At 34.2% G+C, this 23,704-nt stretch overlaps 1 protein-coding gene across 2 annotated transcripts; it reads left to right on the top strand.

The window, feature by feature from the left end:
• The first annotated feature begins 6,073 nt into the window (after positions 1-6,073).
• LOC123566630 (uncharacterized) lies at positions 6,074-23,080 on the top strand. Of its 2 annotated transcripts, none has more exons than XM_053549691.1 (11): positions 6,074-6,269; positions 6,515-6,656; positions 9,877-10,054; positions 16,075-16,140; positions 17,187-17,239; positions 18,430-18,473; positions 18,768-18,833; positions 19,347-19,403; positions 21,033-21,236; positions 21,727-21,886; positions 22,163-23,080. In XM_053549691.1, the coding sequence occupies exons 2-11, from the start codon at positions 6,529-6,531 to the stop codon at positions 22,278-22,280; spliced, it is 1,074 nt and encodes a 357-aa protein (XP_053405666.1). In that variant the 5' UTR covers positions 6,074-6,269; positions 6,515-6,528; the 3' UTR covers positions 22,281-23,080. The 2 variants fall into 2 exon arrangements, with proteins under 2 accessions (XP_053405666.1, XP_053405665.1); XM_053549690.1 differs by having other exon boundaries at positions 6,075-6,269; positions 16,072-16,140; positions 22,163-23,076.
• The last annotated feature ends 624 nt before the right edge of the window (positions 23,081-23,704 follow it).

The following is a 23,704-nucleotide window of genomic DNA, read 5'->3' as shown; positions in this document are numbered from 1 at the left end:
TAGTTTTGTCTCTAGTTATTCCACATCTGGATTATACTAGATTTCAAAATGTATAATAAAGTAAAATGATCACTGACAATTTGAAACTTTATAATAAAGTATATTGCAGCAATTTCCGAATTATGACATTTCGCACGCAAATTATCATAGTAACAAATGATTAGTTTGTCTCTTTACCTGTATCAGTAAAGAGAAAAAGGTCATTGCTGCATTCAATGAATAATTCTTTTCTTTGTTTATCTTAAATATTTCTTGTGTAAATATCATTGTATCTACCTGCATGTAACAAACCACTAGTGTTTATTATTCTAATAATGTTCTTTTATACAGGATTTTAAAATGTATAATATAATATAATATAATATAATATATAATATAATATAATATAATATAATATAATATAATATAGCAATTTCCGAAAGGTTTTTGTGTCTTTTTCATTGACTGCATTGTACCAGTGAGTGTATTCTAATCGACTCCTTTTACAGATATTGTTAATTTCCACTAACAGACAAAGTTCTCAATTATCATATACTGAGTACCGTCAGGCGATTCGTTTCTAAGCCCTTTTTTTCACTTATCTATCATTGCTTCCGTAAATAAAGCGTTCCATAGAATTTGATCCTCACACAATTAGGTTTGACTATTGAACGGCCTCATACAATGTTATAGAGACATATCGTATCTGGAATGAGCGACAGAAATTTATCATTTGATTCCCGTAACCCTGCTTTATACAATGAATGTGTCTTTAGACATTTTTGTATAACCATCTTGTGCGTAAAATGATCACTGACAATTTGAAACTTTAACAACCATGAAAAATAATATATGTAATGGTAATGTAACATGTTTAAATCTGAGGAGAACGAGAAAAAAGGAGTTTAATACGGTGCAAGAAAACAATAAAGAAACAATGTCATAATAAGTATTCAAACGTGATGAACGCGAACTGTTTTAAAACCTTTTTATTGATATATCTGATTTTTTTTGCACGCATGTTATTTATTATTCACATTGTCAAAACTTAATTTTTCATCAATACATAAGGTAAAATATAAAGTTTAAAATAACTTTGGATTCTCCAGTTTTAAAAAAAGATGAAAAACAACTAAGACATTTAAAAAGTTATAACACTTCATATTTACACCTAAGAGGTCTTTAGAATAGATAAATTCAATAGTATTGTGTTATTTTTTAAAATGAAATCAAGAATGAAACTCTTGTTACGGAACAGATGGATCAAACAGCAATCATATCCTGTCTAAAAGTAAATGCTTAATGATGGACGTATGCTGCAGTATTGGGTAAAAACTTTTCCAACAATAGAATTTGTTTAAACTTCGTATATGAACACAGTGTCGTGTTTAGTAACAGAATTATGAAAAAATCAAAGGTTACTTTGGTTTTTAATGAGTAATCTGCCCTTGAATATGCAAATATGAAGAAAAATCCAGTTTTAAGGGTAGATAAACAAGCACGGTGACCAATGATTGTTTTTGCATTTTTCTGTTTCTAACATGAAACTTTGTTCATATACAAAGTCTGAATAAATTCTACTATTGGGAAAATTTTGCCCCATCTCTCCTACAAGAAACAGCAGCAAGTGTCTGACTTCAATGATATGATTAAGTACTGTGTCTAAGAGGCATCAGATAACTGTTTCTGGACCCTTACCAAATTATGTTCTAGATCGCAACTTTTTAAATTTAATAAAGTTAATATTGATACCACATGCTGTTTCCTACAACCAGACATTACCTTGGCTTTATTGAAATATTCAAAAAGTATGATCCATTTAAAACAATTGCCGTATCGTCTTTTCTGTAGCATTTTAATAAGAATGCTAATGATAAAAACTTTATAACGATTTATTCTGCTTTAGTGTTTTAAAACATTTGGGCCTCCGTCGTCTAGAAGTTAAGACCTTGGAATCACTCGCCCCTTACCGATGTTGGCTCGAACCTCCACTTAGGAGGGGCACCTGGGATTATTCCACGCCATCAAATCCGGAAATGTCTACTTATGACCTACAATTTTGTTGGTGTAACTCTAATTCCAACAATAGCACAAATAAACACTATATTTTGCATTTCGCTTGTTTAGATACATTACCATTGTTGTCTACAAATTGTCAATAGTAATTGCTAGACTCATATAAATAATGGATCAGGAGACGGCCCATTTGAAAATTAAGTTGCCTATATCTGGATCATATATGATACTGAAATGAGACATATACCATCCGCTATTAGACAGGATACGCCTTTCCTCCATTTAGATACATTTTGTATACTCTTGGGACATTATCTGATTATCTCAAAATCACTCTGAATGCAGGTTATTGTATATAATGTCTGGAAATGGGTTTGTTGGTCGACTGTTAGGATTTCCTCTTAATTGAGCATTAAATGATCTTGGGTTGACATTCAAAAAGTACACTATTCTACATTTCTTTATCGCAGGAAATTGTTAATCAAAACAAATTATAAGTAACCTAAAGCTCTTAAATTGTTGCTAAAACATAAACATAAGGTAATGTGAAACAATTCAGGAATAACAGCAGTAAATTAAGTGGAAACAAGTGAATGAAGTATTGCCATGCAATACAAAGTCCCCTACTGGAAGGCACCTAATTTTCTTTACTGCAGTATAACATAATGAACTGATATCTGTCAATGATGTATAAACAATATTGTACTATATATACAATATGTTATAACAAAACACTTGGATTAAAATTTATATATATAAAAACCTACAGTTGTTTTCATATTGAATTTTTTTGAAAATGTTATCATGTAAGTTATTTATAGTAACAACAAAGGGAACTTAATCTTTAAAAAAAAATCTATATAATACAAGTCCACAAGAAACTCTTTACCAGGTAGAGATAAGTCAAAATACATCTAAAAATTGAATGTAACATGCATGCTGTACCACAGAAAAGTGGTCTCGATTTTTCTCTACCGCCAGTAATTAAAAAGTTACAATAAAATCTATTTATAGTAAAAACGAAGGGACGTAATTCTAAAAACAAGGGTGCCTCATGGTGGTGAACATTTGGTCCAAGTTACATCAAAATCCCTCCATGCATGAAGAAGAAATGTCCCGTACAAATATGACCTCTAAATATTACCTTGACCTTAGACCTAGGGACCTGGCTCTTGCGCATGACATGTTGTCTCATCCAGGGCAATATTTGTGCCAACTGATATCTAAATCCTGCTTTGCATGACAAAGTTATAGACCGGACAGGAAAAAAATCCTCTTGACCTTTGATCTCAAAGTGTGACCTTGACATTTAAGCTAGGGTATTGGGTGTTGCGCATGACACGTCGTCTCATCATGGGAAAAATTTATGCCAAGTAATATTGTAATCCCTTGATGGATGACAGAGTTCTGGATCGGACAGGGCAAAAACCTTATTGACCTTTGACCTCCAATTGTGACCTTGACCTTTGAGCTAAGGGTCTGGGCTTTGCGTATGACATGTTGTCTCATCATGGGGAACATTTGTGCCAATTAATATTAAAATCCCTTCATGGCTGGCAGAGTTATGGACGGGACAGGAAAAAAACTCTGTTGACCTTTGACCCCCAATTGTGACCTTGACCTTTGAGCTAGGGGTCTGGGATTTGCGCATGACACGTCGTCTCATCATGGGGAACACTTGTGCTAAGTGATATTAAAATTCCTTAATGAATGTCAAAGTTATGGACCGGACACGAAACAGACCCTGTTCATGCTATGTTAACATTTGACTGCTAAGTGTGACCTTGACCTTTGAGCTAGGGGTCTGAAAGTTGTGCATGACACATCGTCTTATTATGAGGTACATTTGTGCCAAGTAATATTAAAATCCCTTCATAGATGGGAAAGTTATGGACCGGACAGGAAAAAAGCCTTGTTGACCTTTGACCTCCAATTGTGACCTTGACCTTTAAGCTAGGGGTCCAGGTTTTGCGCATGACACGTCGTCTCCTCATGGGGAACATTTGTGCCAAGTAATATTAAAATCTCCTCATGGATGGGAGAGTTATGGACCGGACAGGAAAAAGCCCTGTTGACCTTTGACCTCCAATTGTGACCTTGACCTTTGAGCTAGGGGTCCGGGATTTGCGCATGACACATCATCTCATCATGGGGAACATTTGTGCCAAGTAATACTAAAATCCCTTCAAGGATGGGAGAGTTGTGGACCGGACAGGAAATAAGCCCTGTTGACCTTTGACCTCCGATTGTGACCTTGACCTTTGAGCTAGGGGTCCGGGTTTTGCGCATGACACGTCGTCTCATCATGGGGAACATTTGTGCCAAGTAATATTAAAATCCCTTCATGGATGGCAGAGTTATGGACCGGACACGAAATTGCAGACGGACGGACGGACGGACAGACGGAATGACGGAAAAGTGCATTCCTATAGTCCCCGAAACTGGTTTTCAACCAATAGGGGACTAATAACGAATGATATAGGCCATATTTATGAACAAAAAACTAACGATGTTTTGTCATACAAAATTACATAACCTACGACAGTATTATTTTATCAGATAGCTTGATTTTCCGCCATAAGTGCGTTCGTCAACTAAGCGTTAAATTTATATATGAATTAAATGTACTACCTGGTTGATATGTTTTTTAACTGATCAGTTTATATTCTTAATATGTGCTGTTTTATTTTCACAACTAAAGGAATGAGTAATCCACATAAAAAAAATTCTGTGGCATAAACTTAACAAAGGGATCTTGTCTCTTTCTTGAATTTGTATGTAATCTTCTACGTTTCATAATTTAATTGGCTGCATTATTGACGCTACATGCAGATTATGCATACACGGATTTAAATGGTTTGTGCCTGAGGTCCAAAATGACTAAGTGGCATATTTTTTACTATAAACCAGCAACCAATTCATAAATTCTCTAAGCCTTTTTTTTAGATTATTTACATATTACCTCAGTTAACATGTGTTGAATACAGTCCAGTCGCACAGTATGAAGTATTAAACGTGTTATATATAAAAGGAATTATGTAATTATTTAGTTGATTTAATCTATTACATACAGTGTCAACAAAATCGTTAAAAATCAACCGTCAACTCTTGATAACGTTTTTGTTGTACTTTTATACTAATTTAATTTAAGTCGATTGCAAAGCAAGTTCTACAACTTATACTTATCACTCTCGACACTTCATTCCTGATGAAATCCATCACCACGAAGGTACGAGAGAAGTCAGTTTCCCTTTTTATGCTGAGCGCCAAGCAACGGAGCTCCTGATATTTTCACGTCTTTGGTATGACGCGGCGGGCATTAAACCCACGACCTCTCGGACTCGAAGCGGACGGTCTACCAATTGGCTATCGAGGCGGTATTATTATATGACATAATTTTCATATGACGTCTTTTTCATGGCATTATGTCACCCAATTATGGTTTACCACCAAAAGTGGAGTTTTGTTGTAAGGAAAGTCCATCCTTGATCATAGATACGTGCAAAAAGTCGGTAGAATGTCTGTTTTCTGACATAATCTCACTCTCGGTGGACATAATTAAAGGTTTGGCAAATTTATTTTGCCCCTCGCCGATGTTGGTTAGGGCCTCACTCGGGGCAAAGAATTCTTCATGTGTCGGCGCCATTCGACTGGCTTACGAAAGGTCGGTGGTTGTACCCAGGCGTCCGCCTGTAATGAAATAATGCTCAGAACGGCACCTGGGGTCTTCCTCCACCATCAAAGCTGGAAAGTTGCCATATGACCTACACATGTGTTGGTGTGACGTTAAACCCAACAAAAGCAAAGCGAAAAACCAAGCAAACAGTTAAGTAAGTTTGTTTTTAAAGTTATTACTAGGATAATTTGTTAAACTGTTTTAACAAATGTTGTTAAACAATATGCATGATAATTTCATTATTGAAAACCAGCTTCACTTATGCTCAGATATATGAGTTAAACCGACAAAAGAGTCTTTGTACGTTGAAAGCATAACCGTGTTTAGTCTACAACGTATCTAACGCTTATCTCGAAACAAAAATAATTTTGCATATCTTTAAAAACGTTAATATGCATATAACGATATAGCTATCATGTCAGGCATGATAAAGACATGTTATCAGTAAAAGTTTTTATGGTTTTAACAAAATATGCTGCGACAGAAAAAAAAACTGGATGTTAAACTGAATTGAATATTTATTTTTGAAAACAAGCTTAGAATACTTTATCTTCAAAACGTTTGTGCTTTTAAACTTGTGGTTACGACGATTAAAGAGGTAAGGCCTTAATCATACTCTTGTTAAACCACTGAATTCTTAATGATTAAATTAAATGTTCTGTCAAAATAATGACTTGGATATGAACTATTTTAAAAAAGCAATTTATAATGATATCAGAAACCTGCTAGATAAGGCAACCAGTACCACCTTACATAGATCTATATTCGACTTTTACAAAACAAGCAATTAGAAAAGAGCCTTAATATAACTTAAGTTCTCTATTCTCTTTTCTGGATTTTCAGGTTTTGTATGAAAGATGCCTGTGCATTCCTTTGTTGAACGACAAATTGAATGTCCCATATGTATGGACAGGTTTGATACGCCAAGGCTTTTACCATGTCAACATACATTTTGTGAAGCGTGTTTGAATCGAATCATGAATGGGTAATGTATGCAAAGTAAAATAAACACTTATTTGCTCTTCATTTTTATCATATACTAAAATCATTCTCGAAGACAAACTAAGCCTTTTGGGATTATACAAAGGTCTGTGCAACAGCATATATTTATAACGAAAGACATATCTTCCATTGTCAGTTTTTTTAATCTCAGGAAAAAATGTGTACCTGTAGAAATGTTTAGATTTCATGTTTAACTACGTATAAAAATTGATACAAATACGTCAAATTATAAGATTCTTTCACTGGTTGTAGGTGCAGATAGGATTTTTCGGCCTCGAGGGTAACTGTATACGTGGTAACGAGGCTGTGCCGAGAGCCGGATAATCCAGTCTGCACATACAACCAGTGATTAAATCTTTTTCTTGCATACCATATTCAAGAAGTTATGATGAAAATAAAATCAATCGAACGGCCTACATTTTGGAACTTTTTCATATCAGCGTATTTGAACAAAGCGCGGGAAATCAACGTCCGTAAACAAGAAAAACGTCATGGCGTTTCAAAGACAAATAACAATGTTTAATTCCGGTTTTGTTTTATCACTTGCAGCGTAACGTTATGAATTTTGGACAAAATAACGTGTTTGTGTTGTTTTTGTTTTAATCGAGAAATAAACAAAGAGGAACTGTCAATGTAATTGATTTTCTTCCGTTTCATGAAATAAATTATAATTACTACTTAAATCTACTACATATATACACGAGAGTCATCTTACACCCTGGTTTATCCAGTACCGGTAAAAATATCTGAAATCCCCGTCTGGTATGCAACAAATATTTGTGTGCATGCAGTTTTATCATCGTTTTGCAATAAGTTTTTTCTTCATATTTCTAAAACATTGATATACGTACTATGAACTAAGATCAATAACTCACATAATGATAATCTATTAGAAATCTCTACATTTTATGTCACAGTGAGTGCGGTATCTACTTATTGAATGCTCCCGCAACTAAAACGTACTTCATTTATAATTTATTGCAGTTTATTTAAGAAACAGTTTATAGCAAAAAGTTGCTTTAACACTAATAATACACGATTGGCGGTTATATATCAGACGCAATAATTATTGCGAACGACGTATAACCGCCCGAGTGTATAAATAGTGTTTAAACAACGGTTTGCTATAAATTATTTCGGTTTAAATATGAGTTTTATTGTAAAATTTAGACCAAATATGACAGAACTGTTTCTTCGCGCATGCATGGCGCCAACTGTATGGCCGTCACGCTCCTTTGTTTATGCACGCCAGGACCGGAAATGGTAATACAACTTGCGGAAGAGTTCAATTTGGGCACAAAAGATGACGAACTATTTTCTAAAGCAAATAAACAACTTATTATCTGAGTAAATTAATCAAGACAGTTGTTCAAGGCAGTTGCTTTGACATTTCGCATTTAACATTAAGTAAAACATTTGATCAAATTTGAAAACGCTATTTCACGTGTAAATATCACGTCGACGTGACGACAACATTTTATCGTTGTGATGATGGTGCATTGTTAGTCATATTAGAATGCTCAATAAATGTTTAAATCTCCCGAAAACGCAGCGGCATCTTACGATTTGTTGGTTGGCCATACAAGCGGTTGGTCAGTCACAACACATATAATCATAGATTTGCTTGACATGCTTACACATTTTCAGTGGTATGAAGTGGCCAGGGATCGACCCACGTCCTCCCGCACTCGAAGCGGGTGCTTTGCCGCTAGGGAACCGAGGCGGTATGGTTTGTGGGAAGAGAATGATGTATACAGGTTGTGTAATCCATACACCACTTTTCTACACTCATATTTTTCCAGTGTTTTAAATGGACCATCGTGGCCAAGCGATTAATGTCTCTGACCCTCACCAGAGCGTGTTAAAACCTTGCTTGGGATGATAAATTATTCGTGTAGTGAAGCCAACCAGCTGCTTTGTGAAAGATCGATAAATCTGCCAAGGGGTTTCATTTAAAAAATTACAAATCGAATACATGCTAAACGTATCGGTTACACTATTGCGCTATTGAATATAAACAGTCTTATGTAACCCATGCACGTATATACAACCTAAAGAGTAATACAAATTCAGAAAAGATTTATTGACCATATTGCGAAATCCGGCATATCGGACGTTAAAAAGTCAGATAAATTATGGCAGGGTAAAATAAACATTCTAAAGTAGAATGTAAATATTCAACCCGATGTCTACCCAACGTACTCTTTTCAACAAGAAAATATCACTAAAACCGATGTGTGCTCCCCAAAATATGAGTGTTGTATATTAAACGCGCAAAAGCTGAATTCATAGACCGGACAAAGAAGTTTCTTAGAACTGTAGCAAGTAGTTGGTAAGAAAAAGTATGCGAAAGATATGCGTATCTCTTCTTGAGAAGTGAGCTTCCCATGAAGTTTCGCCAAATAAAACACCAAAGGGTTGATGAGGAAATTCTGCTATGGTATACTTATTTTGAACACGCAAAGGAACATAATTTTTTGAAATGTTACCAGGCAGGACCATGGACATAAAATTCACATCTCATCTCCCTGTAGTGAAGCTTTCTCTTAATTTCGATTAATTCCAGCGAGTGGTCGGTCGCTGAGGAATACTCCCGACCAAAACCGGTTAATGTTGAATAAACTAAGGACAATAACTCATTGAAAAAAAGATCATGAAATTGGAACATAAAGATAAAATGCATTTTTCGTCTTTGGATTGAATCAACTATGCATTTTCACTGAATTCCAACTAAATGTATACTGAAAAATACTCAGGACAACGATGGCGTTATGGTTTACGTAACATGTTGAATAATGAAAGTCAATACAAGGAACTTAGTGAAAAAACATTCGTCATTATGCGCCTCTCCTCACTGGAGATGTTTTACTCAGTTCCCGCCAGCGGTTGCTTAAAAGAATTACTAGCCAGACGGACGGACGGTCGAAGTGGCAACTATAATTCTATAAATTATAAAACATTAACACATATATATATAATAAGTATTAGTGCATACATTTGCTCAACCAACTTATTTAAAGTAGAAAAATAGATGGACTAAACTTGATTAAAAATTCCTGTCACAGAACACGTGGCCATCCTTCTGAAAAATATAAAAAATATAAAAATATTCTTTTCTTTTCAGTCTGAAACCATTCTATAACGCGGTGATGTTTCTTATTATTACAGTTTGACTTATATCAGTACTTTATATCTTTAAACAGGTCCACTGTGCGTTGTCCGGAATGTCGTGAAATTCACAGAGTTTTACACGATAACGTGTCTTCTTTTCCAAGAAACGTAACAATTGAACGACTTCTTGATGGTGCAAACAATTACGTAACTGTAAGACTTGGGAACCAACCGCATCAAAGTACTGCAGCACCAAATCCAGTAACACATGTACGTATTTATACCATGCATAAGTTCCTATCAAAATATTTTTTCTTATATAAAGATGTGTTTAATTGCTTAAATTGTGTTACTACATATATGATACCCACTCATTTGTTATGATTTTAGGGTAAGCATTGGCCCAAGTACTTTTTGTTATGTATTAAGATTAAAATAGTGTCATCATTTTTACTTGAATATGTATGATTAAATTTAGTGCATTTCATGAACAACCCACACATTAGCAGAAAAAACGTGTTTGTAAAATGTCGTCGAACATATGTTGTACTTATTGCTATAAAGAACTTGTCGAATAGCTTGTACTAGACAGACGTTGTCTATAAATTTAAAATCTGGAGAGGTTAATACATTGTGTAATCAAACTGTTCATTTTTGTTCATAAATAATAAATGATAAAAGATAACCTTAACTTAAAAGGCAATTACTCGTTGAAAGTTCATCCAGAAAAAGTCATGCGATTGTGATTGCATGCCGATTGCTCAGATTTAAGCATCAAAATTGACAGAAGCACCTGTGTAGTCACGGAAACTAAACCAGAATAAACCGAAAGGATGTCTCCAGTAAACTGTACAGTTTGAATTATATGGAGTGATAGAGAAAGGAACGTGGCATGTGAATAATTGCAATTTTATCGTTTTCGTTTTATGAATGAAACTGAGAAATGTCTCCCGTCCGGATTTCCCAATTAACATCCGGTGATCACTCGATATCTGGGACTTTATAAACAAGCACAGGCCATCGAGTGATACGGCTTCAAATATGTATACCCGTTTATGGTTTCATAACAGTCAATAATGGCTTATCAGTGGGAGGCGCAGAAAAAATAATACATAATCTGCTTTGTTCACATCTGTATTCTAAAATTGTCGCTGTTACTTATATTAAACTTTTTTGTATGTTTCAAATTTCATACTAACTAAAGTCTGTTCCATTCCAAAGGTTTACCCCAACTTTGGTGTCATATGACAAAACTACGACACTTACCGGCGAAGTACACATGGTTTGATAAACTAGAAAAAAGTCACCCTCGAGAAATTTAACGATTTTTTTCTGCTTTGCCAAATATCCAAATAAATGACAAATTTATATTTTCAACGGCAGTCTCCCATTGTAATTTCTTGTCGCCATTGGAGTTTGCTCTCTAAATTTAAGTATAACGGGAAAATTCACGTGAATTTTATCGGGAGCGACTCAAAACTCATTTCGTTTACAATTCCCTACAAGGCTACATGTAAATGCATTGAGTGAACTGAAATTTTATGTTTAAAAATATGTTATTTAGATTTAACAAAAATGTAAATTGACTCACTTTTAACCTATCAAAGGTGTAAACACTCCAAAAATCTTCCTAGTCCTCTGTAGCTCTATCCAATTCTCAGTGAATCAGTTGTAAACAAACAAGCTCTTTTACACATCGATGAAATTCAGGCATCAATCGCACCATGCCCTTGAAACGATGACTTGCTCAATTTAACATCATTTCCAAACGCATGGTTCAAAGATAACCTGTATTTTAGCATCCTTACTGAAGTATTTACAGTCCACCACATATCCAATTTCTTTCACAATTTTCAGTTTTCAAAACACAATATTCGCCATACCGAGTCCCGGTTGAGTATGCTTCTTTTCTCCGAAAGAAACTTATGACGTATAAGATAAATGACGTAGTATTGCTGGCAATATGCAGATTTATTCGAGGCGCACAAGGGAAGAATTACACAGGTGTAGATACACAATTAGCCGATAGAAGATAGACATCTTGACGTACATCACGCTAGAATTAAATTTTACTTTTTGAAATATATGTTTAAAAAATGCTTAATTGCTTATCATTTCATCAACCTATCTGGGTTTTTTTTGTTTGTTTGTTTTTTTTTTTTATTATAATTTTGCTGTTTAGGCCTATATGAAAGCATCTCTTTTTAAACTCTTGATCCGAAGGCTGCTAATTTAGATTTCTTTAAAAGCGAAATCGGATCGCGAACACATTCTCTCTGTTTATTAAATTATTATTATCATCATTATTATTATAATTATTATGTCAGATTTATATTTGACTCAGAGAGAAGTCATAGAGCGTAGAATATTGTTATTTATAACCGCCGATTTCAATTATGAAATATACCCCCGAACTATCATTTTATCAACTTTTATTGTCCACCGGAGGTACGATGTCCAGAAACAGATCTAAACATTCAAATACTATTTTCAGATCATTCATGAATAATTAACGGTAATGTGAGCTGAAACGTTTTTCCGTTAAAGTTTTACTTCAGTCTTACATTATTCTTGAAACTGCCAGTCAGGGTTTTTAACAAAGGTATGATATTTTCTTTTTGTTCCTGTTCATTATTTTTATATATCGTACATTTATGTTGAACATGTAGCTGGAGTATGCTTTTAAATTCCACAAGATATGACATTGTGCGTAATCGTCGCAAGTGTTACGTCACTTCAGTTTTCTGCTGGATTAAACGAGCACAGATTAATTATTGTCTCTGGCACAAAGTCTTGTTGATAAAGTCCACGGAAACCGATTAATAATTCTTTTTTTCGGCCTTTGCTCACACGTGTATAATAACAAGGCGCGCGATCGAAGAAAATATAATAGAATGTTCAAAATGATAAGCAGAAAGTGTAACATAGGCGTAGGAGCAGCGGGACCTGAAGGACACCCACAAATATGGTGTACAGCATGTATTTTGTTTGCCCCCCCCCCCCACCCCTCCGCCACTCCCCGTCGTTCCCCGCACTTTTAATTAAAACAAGAGGTTTTTCCATAGAAGTAACAGAAAAGGACTGTTTTGCTCATGCAAAATGTATGTCAAATAATCATACAGGCTTTTTGCCGTGCAGTTCCGCGGGAATTAATATCTCTATGTATATGTAATTGTTATGTGTTTTATGTTATCCGTTCCTAATTTTGGCGGGAACACTGCACGTGTTTTTATTGCGCTCCACCGGTTCATTAGCATAAAGTTTCATGTTGCCGTCATGGTTTTATATCAACAGAAACGATTCTGATTTTATTATAGAACGTAATCTTGAATTATTCTGTAAGTTTACCAAATGAAAATACGCGATTCTGAGCGTGAGTGAATTTCGGGCTGACCCAGGGGAATTTGACATTTCAAAAATGTTGTTGTCTAAATCCCCACCCCAGAGACAACCTTTTTTGTCTAAATCCCACCCTAGAGCCTGGTTGGTACATCAAATGTTTGTCAAATTCCCGCCTGTCGGGAATGGTCTTCTGTCTAAAGTCCCGTGTATGCCCGCCGCTGCCCCGGGCGGGCAAAATATTGACAGGTGCATATACTCTCCGTTTTTGAGGACAAACATGTGCAAGATACGGATCGAAATGGGTATGATTAACCAATGTTGCTATCAAATGTTATTTTAATAATAACAATACAAAACGTTAAATTGTTACCTTTGAAAAAGAGGCCATGGTCCGTTCTACATTAATGATTTTTTATCCACAGTGGTGACTAAAGGATTTTACATGCAACATAATTATGGAGTCTTAAAGAAAAAATCTTTTTAAGTTATTATTTTTCTGTATGTTTTCCGAATACTCACTGGTCAGAGTTTAAAATTTGGTGTTTCAGTGGAACATTTACATAAACTGATATTTCTTTGTTAGATCTGGGTCCTAAATATAACTTAAAATACAGAAATATTAACAAGATTATTTAGGAAAACCTAATATTTGTAATTCTAAACGGTCACGATGGTTTTTGTATGTATGAAATTATTTTAACGCAAATATTTCGAGTTGTAGACATCTAACCCTTTTATGTTTAAAATAGTTTTTTCCTTGCCCTGTCCGTTCGAATTCAGTAATGCGACGTGTTGAAAGGGAATATCCTGACGGACTGCGAAGTTTAGTTTTCACTTTTATTAATTAAATCCATAAAGATACTTCCGAGAGAAAATATCTATTTAGGTCACATCAGCTGAAGTCAAGATATATATAATTTTCTTTCAACGACAGAAAACATGATATAAGGAGAATGCCCATGTGTTACTAAAATATCGAGACGTTCGCACGCACATTAATTTTGTTTTTCGTTTTAGAATGTCCTTGTTCTTTTGTGTTTGTTTCTTTCTATTTTCTTATATATTTATTTATTTATTTTCATGTTGAGGTGGCCTAACCTGAATTTCCCCAAGAATTAACATATTATGATAACAAAAACAGTCTTTTCAAATATTAACTCGGGCGTTTTATTTTTGAGTTGACCCCTAGTATATTGCGCTACGGGCGCCGCCATATTGGAAAGTCGGCGTAACGTCATATAGCATTACGGTCTATGGGGAAAAAAGAAAAATCCAAGATTATATCTTTGAAATACACTTTATTGAAAAAATGAAAAAAAGGTCTAGAGTTATTGATGTATGGTATATAAATATGTTTTTTTGAACGATGTTACCGATACTGATAATTCAGAAACGAGGTAAACGTAATAGGTGGAACAGACTTTACTTGTTGTGACTACTTAAAACTAAAGTCGATGCAATTTGCTATTAATACGGAGAATTGATTTATATCTTTCATTTATTTGCATAAAATACAAATTACTTTAACCACATTTTCAAAAGGCAATGCATTTCTATCAGAAGCGTACTAGGTACTTAACCCGCTCGCTTAGCTCAATAGAGAGAGCGTCGGTCTACGGATCGCGGGGTCGTGAGTTCGATCCTCGGGCGGGGCGTATGTTCTCCGTGACGATTTGATAAAAGACATTGTGTCTGAATTCATTCCACCTCTGGTTCATGTGGGGAAGTTGGCAGTTACTTGCGGAGAACAGGTTTGTACTGTACAGAATCCAGGAACACTGGTTAGGTTAACTGCCCGCCGTTACATGACTGAAATACTGTTGATAAACCCAAAACAAACAAACTTAAAGATTTTATTGTAGTTTAACAACTTCGATGTAAATCTCACTCTATTGATGTTTACATTGTATCATATATCCAAATAGCAATCATCAACTTTGGGCATGCCAATGTGGTTTCATTCTAAATGATAAAAGAAACATTAATTTATTGACTCCAAAGTGTTAGTCAGTTATAATAAGCATTTCATTAACCAGATTATATTATATCATATAGATGCGAGATCGCCTTACATGTAATAAAAAAGATTTTACAGTGACCCCACTACGAGGGACGTAAGTGGACGATAGGTTAAGGGCGCTGATTTTGAACTATTTGTCCCTCACTACTGCGGGTTCCAATCGCCGCTTTGAATGAAGATTTTTTTCCATGTCCAACAGTCTTACAGCGTGCTCACGGGAGATCCATGACCCTTGTCCGAACGTGCTTTAAAGTATTTTCTAGATGGCATCTGAATCGTTTTCCAACATGAAATGTTGAAAATTTAGAAGTTTTAATTTTACCTAAATTTTTTAGGTTTGGACTTAAAGAAAGGTCATCTTTTTGAGAAAGACCTATAGCTCATACAGTCCACAGTAAGAGTTAAGAATTGTAAAGTTTGAAATTTTTTTAGATTATTAATGTAGTTTGGAGCGGTTTGATAGTTTTAATATTAGTAAAAGGTAACACTTGAATAATGAACAATTATTATTTGTTTATTAAAGGTTGGTTTAAGAATCAGCTTTACCATTTTTGTCACTACTGAAAGGACGATTTTCTGTCTAAAAATTATTAAGATAGACTTTGATGTTTTCATAATTAACGTTAAAGACAGCTTTAAGTAAACATATTACTGAGCTAAAATACTTGATTTTTTAAAGGCATCATTATCATAATTTCAGTTTTTTTATATAATCAATTTCATTCCTTTGTTTGATACGTAGGAAAAAAACAATGATAAATATCCAATAGGTAATGTCATGTTACAAAAACGCTGTTTTGATAATCAATTAAGTTCAGCGTTTTTGGACAATATCTCCGATCATTGCCAGTATTTCTTATTTAATGTAACGATTTCGACAATGAAAAAAAAATATGTGTACTAAAATTTGCTTATTCTGTCTTAGCAGCCGCTAAATCCAACAGCACCACCTGTAGAAAACCAGGAAAGCCAGTCTACTGCAGCAGCTGTGATTGTAATTATATTACTGTCTATCATTAACGAGAAGTCTAACACTTCTACTATAAACAATAAGTCCAATTCCAAACTACGTTTAGGTTGTTAAACGATTTTGCGATTGTAAGCATAAAAACACATGCATCTATGTAACTAATGTCAAATATGTATTGACATTGATAAACAACGTTAGTGGTCTCATGCGTTTGTAGGCTTAAGTGCTCGTGCGTCTATGTAGCTACTGACAAATATATATTGACATTGATAAACAAATTTTACCATGTATTTGTCTTACGTATTGTCTTTTACTGGTTACGTCTGAAAGTCTAGTATGCTGTGGGTAAAAAAATCTGTTGCAAATACTGAAACAACAAAGCGTTCTGTCACTTATTTATTTAATATGTCTCTTTTTATTCAATTTTTATGCCCCCGAAGTGAGGCATATAGTTTTTGAACCGTGTGTCCGTCTGTCGGTCTGTCAGTCTGTCCGCAATTTTCGTGTCCGGTCCATATCTTTGTCATCGATGGATGGATTTTCAAATAACTTGGCATGAATGTGTACCACAGTAAGACGACGTGTCGTGTGCAAGACCCAGATCCGTAGCTCAAAGGTCAAGGTCACACTTAGATATTAAAGGATAGTGCATTGATGGGCGTGTCCGGTCCATATCTTTGTCATCGATGGATGGATTTTCAAATAACTTGGCATGAATGTGTACCACAGTAAGACGACGTGTCGCACGCAAGACCCAGGTCCGTAGCTCAAAGGTCAAGGGCACACTTAGACGTTAAAGGTCATTTTTCATGATAGTGCATTGATGGGCGTGTCCGGTCCATATCTTTGTCATTCATGCATGGATTTTAAAATATCTACGCATGAATGTGTGACACAGTAAGACGACGTGTCGCGCGCAAGTCCCAGCTCCGTGATTAAAAGGTCCTAAACTCTAACATCGGCCATAACTATTCATTCAAAGTGCCATCAGGGGGCATGTGTCATCCTATGGAGACAGCTCTTGTTTTAATGTTGTTTTACATGTTTTCTTAACTTGTTTTAATTTTCAGGAAACAAACAACCAGACGATAGAATCTACACCTTCCAATGCAAACGATACAAAGTAAGATTCAAGGAAACAAATGTTGTTTTTTTTCTATTTATTTCTATTTTCAAATATTACTTTTAAGTAATATGTCGTGTGTGACAAATTTTGGTTAATGTTTATCATTCTAATATAGATTATATTTGATACTTTCCATTTATTTATTGTTTACTGTAATGACATTTTAGTTAAAATGATAAAAAATGAGTAATGCTTTTAAAAGTTTGCAAATAGTTGCCCTGACACCGGAGAGCTAGAGGTGTGGTCCAAAATGTTTAAACATCGATATAAATAAATGCTAATTTTTAATCGGCGTTATTTGACACTGTTACATGAAACTCAAAATTGTACAAGTGACGTGTATAAGACGCATGGTGTTAGGCTTTTTATCCGCAGATGGCATATTTTTGCCCCCATTCAAAGAAGAGGGGATATACTTTTTCCATATTTTTGGTTGGTAGAGATATGTGTTGACAGAGTTTATTTGGTTCCCAATCAATAATAAGAGAAAGTGTGGTCTAACATAAGTCAAACGTCTTTCGACAGTAAATGACACCTGCTGTTTTTACGTAAAGAGGAGCAAAGGTCAAGGTCACAGTAGTATTGAAATCCGGTTTCCGCTCAATAATTAAAGAATGCTTTAATGTACATAGTCAACCTTCAGAGGATGATTTACTGTGATCAGAACATGACCTGTATCGTTTCGCCAAAGGACAATGTGACAGTGATCGTAGACTGTAAACGGTTTTCCTAAAAATAATCAAAGAAAGCTTCGGCTGTCATGACCGGATTGCTTGTAGTTCATAAATCACTCTCGTTGTTTCTGAGGTCATTTAGTCAAAGCTCAAAGTCATTACAAAATTACTTATCCACATTTCTCCGAAAGACCATCATAGGGGCAAAAGCTTTTGTTTCTATTTGACTTTAACCGCATTCTTAAGAACTAATTGATTTCAAAACATTTTACATACAATTTTTAGGAGATACGGTTTCAAAAGCTCGGGCATAATATATGAAATACGTTTTACAAAAGGCCACTTAAGCTCTAAGCAACGCTTAAGCTGTGGAAATATACAAGCCTTTTGCACTCCATGGAAATTTGTTCCGTTTTTTTGATTTTCATGTTTTCATATTTTTAAGATATAATGGTACACATTCGAGTCATCGGAATGTTTATAACTCTTGTGATAATAAATTATACATTTTAGACGAGGAGGTTGTTGCCATGAAACATGTGACTGTTCGTGCTGCAGTAAGTTTCGGTTTAGAACACCTTTCCTCATTTACCCTAACCAGAACAGGCAATGAGCCAATTTCCATATCTAGCACGTTAGACATAGCATATGCTGTAACGGATCAAAAATCCGAATAAAAAACATGGTATTTTTATTTTTAATACATGTATTTGTTACATGTTAAAGCCACTATCAGGTTTATGCAATAAATTAATTTAGAATCTATATTTGATATTTTGCATTTAAGAATATGACAAATATTTGCACGAAGTTACTACATGTATCAGGAAAATGTTTTCTATTTGTTTTAGAAAGTACTTATACCAGATTATGGCGAGTTCTTAAAATTGCCGTTAAAAACACAAAATTACGGCGATGTAAGTATTTTTGTAATGTAAATATGGCATTTGCTAATTACATGTATTAATCATTTTATATAATACACATTGTACTAATACATTTTTACATATATATTCTAATAAAACAATAGTTTGGTGTATTTTTATGAAAATGTGTTACTTGCCTTTTGTTCGAATTTTACCATTTCACAGTTGGGATAAGTTGCCATTTTAGGATCCTATAACTTAAAGGCATTAAACCTTACTGTTTATGTGATGCTTAAAATTCGTTGAGGACAAAAATATTTTGAATATAATCAGCTTTTAACAACATTACGGGTCGAACCAGAATGGATTTTTCAGTTACTGTCATAATTTGTATAAAGAAGAAAGTATCTACAAGGTCGATGTTATTGAAACTGTGACGTATGGATCAATATTATATCTACTACATTTAATTGGTAACTCATCAAAGGAAGATCTTATATTAAATATATTAGTAATAGTATATTAATAATGATTGTTGCCAATTGATATCTTTTCCCGTTTCAGTTTTCCTTGTGTTTGCTTTTATTTCTTGTTTGATCACACTGTCAAGGGGAATTGCAGGTACTTTATAACTTTCAGTCAAGCAATGTTGATTTTATTTTACAAAACATATATCTCATTTAAATTATTTTTTACCTCTGAAGTACTGCCTTTGCAAATTGTCATATTCTTACAATTTATAACATAAATATGACCATATTTACTGGTCAAGCTTCATTGTACCAAACTACAATGATGTAGATTTGTACTTTTCTAAGCTTAGAGTTGTTTGTTGTTTTGATTTGTTGAATTCAGACAAAATAGGTCTGTCATGTGGAGCCTTTTCAGCTTTTTATGGTGAAAGATGGTCCTAGGTCTCCCCCTGAGCATTATTTCAGGCATGGGCAGACACCTTAGTAGAACAACCGACCTTACGTAAGCAAGACTGATAACTTCTCGATATATATAAGTTTACACCACAAGCGAAATTTCGAACCTACATCGATGAGGAACAAGTGTTTTCAAGTCAACGACTACAGAGGCCCCCATCTTAGAGTTGCAATAACATTATTATGTATCTTATTTATACTACATAAATTATATATTTGTACATGTGTGGGAGACAATTCACGTTGGTTCACAAACATCGAAGGATATTGTCATAATTATCTTTTGCATGAGAAATAAGACATGTTATTTTAAAGTTATATTTAAACTGAATTCAAGAATATAATAATATATACGTCTATAGAAGGAGTTGTACTACTAAATACAGTCAGAGGTTCTGCGACTCAGTGTTTTAGCTGTAGCCATTGAAGTGTATTCGGTTTTTTGCATCAGATTCCCCGAATGTAATATATTGTAGTAGGTCAAGCCAGGAAAGCAAATCCAATTAATGAGGAAAATATTAAAACTCTATCGATATCCAATATATGGTTTGCTTTTAACCAAGCATCAAATCTGAGTTTTCCCTGTGAAATACAAGGTCTAAAAATAGCATAGCCAGTTTCCTTAATATAGAACGCTGCACTAGCTAAACAAAAACGCAACTTCCGGTTTTTACTGTTTGTCAGCTTTTTTCCAGTTGACGTTCAATGTTCACTGTCATAAAGTTTAGTGCTTCCTGATAGTGTTCGCTGACTTGTGTTTTCTAAAGGAGTATCAAAACACATGACAGTAACAAAAAAAAAAAAAAAAGAAAAAAAGAGAATTGTCTCTGAGAATTATATGTGAAAGGGAAGCTTCCGATACGAAGAAAGCAACAAGATCTGCATATGTCTGTTTCTTGATACTTATTAGATATGTTAGGTTTTGAATTAAAAATTAAAATATTTTTTTTTGTCTATCAAATATTGGTTACATAGCCTGAAAGGGAACTTACATTCATATAATAAAACAATTGCTGACATTAAGCCGATAAATATGATGTCGTATTCAACAGAAGGAGACAAAATTGACTGAAGCAATGAAGTGATGTAATCTACCAAAAGGGTATCGCGGAATTATTTTCCACAAATTTCTTTGATTATGTTGCGGCCGATTACATTGGTTTGTAAATGGATAGTGTTAATCAACAATCAAATCTTGAGCTAACTGGCTTGAAACAATTACCTTGAAGTTCGCGGGACTCTATTTCCTTCTTTATATTTATACTTAATATTGTTTCAAATAACGTGACCATGTTATATATATGTGCATTTTAATTTTCAGGGTTTGTTAAACTCAGCAGTGATTGTAAACAAGAACACGATGTCGCTGTTTTCCTTACTGTGAAAGCATCTCTGGCTTCCTTTTACTGGGGGACGTTTTTCGTTTTGTACTGCGTGAAGCATCTTCGTAAAGCAATAAAAAACCCATTCATTCTAATCTACTTGATACTTGATGCATTATTTGGTGTTCCTTGGCTTTGTTTAGGTTTGCAGAATGATAGCTATTAGATAGTAAATCGTCATCACTGTAAAGGTCATAATCACATTTAGATTTCGTCTTCATAGTTGTTCACAAAATTGTACATTAATAATAATTCATATTTTAATATAAGCTGCCGGTTCCACTCTTCACAAATACTTAGCAAGCTATTTTGATGATCCTTTAAAAGTTATATTCTTTGAAAGAATGGATTGAAATGATGAATGTACCCGAAGCAAATTACTCGATATACTATTTAAAAATCTCAGAGCTTGGAGATGGGCAGTTGATATCGTCTCCACTTGAATACTGTCGGCCAAGACTTTGTCTCTAACAGGTTGACAGTATTTTGGCACAAATAAAACTAATAGATAACAATAAGAATATCTAACATTTAGTATGAGGGCGTTTTGCTTTAGCAGCGAAATCATTGTTCTCCACCTTCATATCAGTCAATATATCAACATACTTAGGCGTGTAATACTTCTAATTTCAGGGACTTACTGGGTATTTGGAATGCGCGAGGAGATCAAGACAGTATGCCCTCGCTTGGTTGAGAGCTGGAACTCAAGTTTCCTCGACTTTTCTAGTTTTCTTATCGTTGTGGACTGGATTTGTTTTATTGGATTTTTGTTCTTTGCAGCATATGTTGCATGGTATGAAAAAGTTTCTTTTTTTTTTTTGCTTGTGCTTTAAAAATATGTGTTTATTATAATTCAACAATAATTGTAAATGGTATTTTGATTTATTTGCATTAGTATTGTCTGTACGATTTTAAATAAACGAAAGGCGTTTTACGCCGTTCTGTATGACAGTATTTCCGTAATATATGACAAAAAGTTTACCTGAGCATTGGTCAAAACAACATCATATAACCATAAAAATAAGGTTACTTATAACGTCATGTACATTTATTTTTAATTCTACTACAGTGGTCCAGAAACTGTTTATGATGGCGATGAGGATGAAGACTCCACCGAACAGGAATCCCGAGGCGGTGTAAGCAATGCAAATGTCGATGCCTTTCAGCAAGGAGGAAATCATACATAGTTATATATAGACAATGTGCATACACCATATTCCAAGTATTTCTTTATTCATTTTTGTTGCACTGCTTCCTGTCTATGTATACAGTATGTGTGAACGATGTAGACTGATGTGTAGGAGGCTACGTTCTTTAGAGTTTGTTTTCCGTTGGATTTTTGTTCTTACTTTCTATAGCAATTTATGGCTATATCTCTTTGTATATGTAAGGATTGTAAGCAGTATTATGTAATGTGCCCAAGCTCATTATAAAAGTAAGAATGAATTTGTTTGTATTGAGTTTATCTGTGTCAATAAAGAAGATATTTAAAGATATTAAATGTGAAAACATGATTGCTACATTTATCGGCAAATGTGTATGTTTCCTTATTTATTTCAAACAAAATTCCATCGCAAATACATTTATTTAAAAGTATTGCAACAGCTAGAACACACTTGACTGCAATTTCACCAAGAGTTACTAAATTTAAAACTAAAATGATACTAGAGGCATTAACATAGACTCACCAGAAACAAGAATGGCAACTGATTGCTTGATTCGATTTTCTTGCATAGATTGTCAAACATTCATTACTTGGCTTTATTGAATGGTTGACAATAAAGATCAAAAATATAAACTGCTGAGTATTTTTCATATAGTCAACAATGTTGCGTTTTGCATTACGACGAATCTAAATATATCTATATAAGTCTCGTTAAAATGGAGCGCGGGGATCTAGCGTCCGTACAACTGATGTCATATCGTTCTTAGGGTGTAGCAAATGAAAGAGTTTGAATTTAGATATCACCCGTTATGTTACACTATGGTTTGTTTTTAAATACTTTTAGAATATAGATGTATATGATACAAGGGTCATTATATCAGCAGCTTGATCTTTTAAAGGACCAGATCACGCTGGACACTTCAGCGCCCATTGCAAATACTGCGCGAGTCGTAAATAGCATCCCAGATCAAACTACTGTTATAATAACTCTTTTATTACAAAGCATTGTTTCTCTAGTAAATGAGCCAGCAGAAACATTTATATTCATAATCAAAAGAAAATGATAATGACAATCAGGTTAATGCTATGATGAAATCAATTTTAATTTTGTCAAATGTCAAATTAAGTTTCCTTTTGATCATTTTAACATAAAATAGGTGCTTAATTTATAGTCAGGTTAAAATAAGGTTTCTTCAAATATCTCAAGAAAGCATTTAGAATAAGTATTTGATACAATACACGTTTATTTTTACTAGTAATTTGAGTGGCTTAAAATCAGATAATGTTTTTCAAATTTTACGAATTATGTCTAAATGGTATACATTTGTAATTTGGTAGACGAGACTGTTAAGGAAGAAACATTGTCGGGCACGTCATAACGCTTAAATGTTTAATTTTCATTTTCTTTTTCTTTTGGAACTCGGTCTATTAAAATGGAAATTTTCG

Source organism: Mercenaria mercenaria, chromosome 8 (genome assembly GCF_021730395.1).
Source record: "Mercenaria mercenaria strain notata chromosome 8, MADL_Memer_1, whole genome shotgun sequence".
Lineage (NCBI taxonomy): Eukaryota > Metazoa > Mollusca > Bivalvia > Venerida > Veneridae > Mercenaria > Mercenaria mercenaria.
The sequence above is the reverse complement of the archived record's forward strand: the minus strand, read 5'-3'. Positions and strand labels throughout refer to the sequence as shown.